This window comes from Phalaenopsis equestris, unplaced genomic scaffold (genome assembly GCF_001263595.1).
Source record: "Phalaenopsis equestris unplaced genomic scaffold, ASM126359v1 Scaffold000600, whole genome shotgun sequence".
NCBI lineage: Eukaryota > Viridiplantae > Streptophyta > Magnoliopsida > Asparagales > Orchidaceae > Phalaenopsis > Phalaenopsis equestris.
Window position 1 is genome coordinate 2,923,223 of NW_018165040.1, and position 2,421 is coordinate 2,925,643.

Here is a 2,421-nt window from a genome sequence, read left to right on the forward strand (position 1 = left end):
TACAAATACATAATAATTCTCCAGTATACATATGTAAATATTCTAAAATCTATCATTCTAAATGCAAAAAAATAATTTTTTTATAAGATCACAACTTCATCACTGCTGCACCTTCTACAATTTCTCCAACGGTCCGCTGTGAGCCCCCCGCCCCCACAAAGTATAACCCATTTATACACACATTTTCCCTCTAATTAGCCCCCTGCTCCTCTCCCCATAGCAGAGTAACTGTGCCGACATAGCCTGAAACCATTCATATAGAGCTCTAGTAAAAAGTATCAAGAGATCCATAATGCGTCTTATCTCAACTTTTTCTATAAAGCAACAGCACCGCAGGTCTGCGCATTTCTGATATCATACAGATCAATATTACCCCTCTCTCTCTCTCTCTCTCTCTCTCTCTGTTCAGGAGCTCTTTAATGAGCTCTGGAATTGAAGAACAGAGTGCCTTCTCCTTCCCCACCTTCTCGCAACTAAGAAAGATGACTGATTACTCCTTTGATCCCTTAGCAGAAGCCATTAATGAATCCTCCTCTACTGTTCATCGCACTGTAAGCAATGCATCCAATTCTTCTCATTACAGTGAAAGAAACAATCTTTACGCTATCAAGGTATTTTTGTAATATAAAAATATGTTTTTGTATATATTTGTATATTGATCAGTTGGTGTTATTTGATTTATTAGGATGCAAAGTTTCATGGAAGGAGAAGAAAGCAGAAGGAGAAGGAAGGGGATGAAGCGCCTGTTGGTTATATACATGTTAGAGCAAGGAGAGGTCAAGCTACAGATAGTCATAGTCTTGCAGAGAGAGTAAATTTTATTATTTTTCTTAGTTATATAAATGAAATTATAAATTATTACTATTATTATTATTGTTTATGTTGGAATATGATCAGGTTAGAAGAGAGAAGATCAGTGAAAGGATGAAGGTTCTTCAGGGACTTGTTCCTGGTTGTGAAAAGGTTCAGATTCATAAATAAATAAATAATTTATTTATTTATATAAATAAATAATGTAATTATTGATTTATATTATTAGGTGGTACTATGATGCTTGATGAGATAATCAATTATGTGCAGTCCTTGCAGAACCAAGTTGAGGTAAGTACTTAATCTAATTGAGAATATATTTTTTAATTAATTTACATGTGATTTTTAGTAGATACTTTTTCTTTTTTTTTTTTTTGGCGAAATTACAGTTTCTGTCAATGAAGCTTGCATGTGTGAATCCAATGATGTTTGACCTTTCAGATGACTATGATTGTCTAGTCAATCAAACAGAGGTGGGTATGTAGACATGACTAACTAATAGTAGAGTAGATAATTGGTCTCCTATTTTTATTTTTATTAATTGGACTAATGTTTTTGAAATTATAAATTTATTATATTTTATACAATGGGGTATATATAATGAAGTAAATTGGTGGTTAAATATCACTTAATTTTAGAAAAAAAATATGATTAGAATATATATATCCTAGATTACTTATAACTTAGGCTGTAAAATTTTTTTAAGATTTTTTTTGTTAGATTTTTAGTTATGTTTATGTCATATATATATATATATATATATATATATTCAATGATTTTTTACTGATTATGTGAATATGATGACACAGCTAATGCCATTCTCTTTGCTACAACCAACCCTTGATCAGGGCACATGTAAAGGGTATGAAACCATGATGAACCATCCTCCAGTACTGTTACAGAATCAAGGATCCTTTTTCCTCTCTCAGGTAAGAGAGAGAGAGAGAGAGAGAGAGAGAGAGAGCTAACAAAAGAGCAAATTGTGAATTCATCTATGGATTTTACAGGAAAATGTTAGTTTTTTGAAGCAAATTCCAGATGAGAGACAAGATCTAATTCTCAACAATATAGTTCTGAACAACAACATGTGCTTGTTTCAGCATGGAAGCAAGGGAGAGGGCCCGTATTAAGACATGGAGGCATGTCTCTCTATTACATTAATAAAACAGCTTATAATTACAGAAGAAATTTCTTCTATTTACTCTACTGATTAGTTTCAGCTGTTCAGTTGTACAGATGAAGGCATGGGAGCATGGAAAACACCATTGGTACTGCAAGAAGCAGAGAAGAACTCTAAGATCTGGGTTTATATATATAAGAGAGTGGGGGTTGTTATGGAAGAGAAAATGGAAGAAGCTATAGAGTGCTTTGGGGAGTGAAGCTAGCTAGTTTGATAGGTAGTGGTAGCACAAGATTGTAGAGAGATTGTGATGTAGTTGGGTAGAGTTACATGAAGATGATGAGTAATTAATCAATAATATTCATTGTCTGTTGTTGCAACTTGCGTTTGGTTCTTTGCACTCTTCAAGTTGCGACAGAGGGGATGTGACTATCTTTTTGCACAGTAGTCTGACTTTATTGTTCTCTCAATATAAACTATATATATATATA

At 33.3% G+C, this 2,421-nt stretch overlaps 2 protein-coding genes across 2 annotated transcripts; both read left to right on the forward strand.

Annotated features, from left to right (window-relative positions):
- The first annotated feature begins 257 nt into the window (after positions 1 to 257).
- Positions 258 to 981, forward strand: LOC110029725 (transcription factor bHLH137-like). The gene is made up of 3 exons (XM_020732146.1): positions 258 to 611; positions 686 to 811; positions 898 to 981. Exons 1-3 carry the CDS (start codon positions 420 to 422, stop codon positions 979 to 981), a joined length of 402 nt encoding a protein of 133 aa, XP_020587805.1. The 5' UTR covers positions 258 to 419.
- A 66-nt stretch (positions 982 to 1,047) lies between these two features.
- On the forward strand, positions 1,048 to 2,276 carry LOC110029726 (transcription factor bHLH137-like). The gene is made up of 5 exons (XM_020732147.1): positions 1,048 to 1,101; positions 1,200 to 1,283; positions 1,620 to 1,739; positions 1,818 to 1,949; positions 2,047 to 2,276. The coding sequence occupies exons 1-4, from the start codon at positions 1,048 to 1,050 to the stop codon at positions 1,938 to 1,940; spliced, it is 381 nt and encodes a 126-aa protein (XP_020587806.1). The 3' UTR covers positions 1,941 to 1,949; positions 2,047 to 2,276.
- The last annotated feature ends 145 nt before the right edge of the window (positions 2,277 to 2,421 follow it).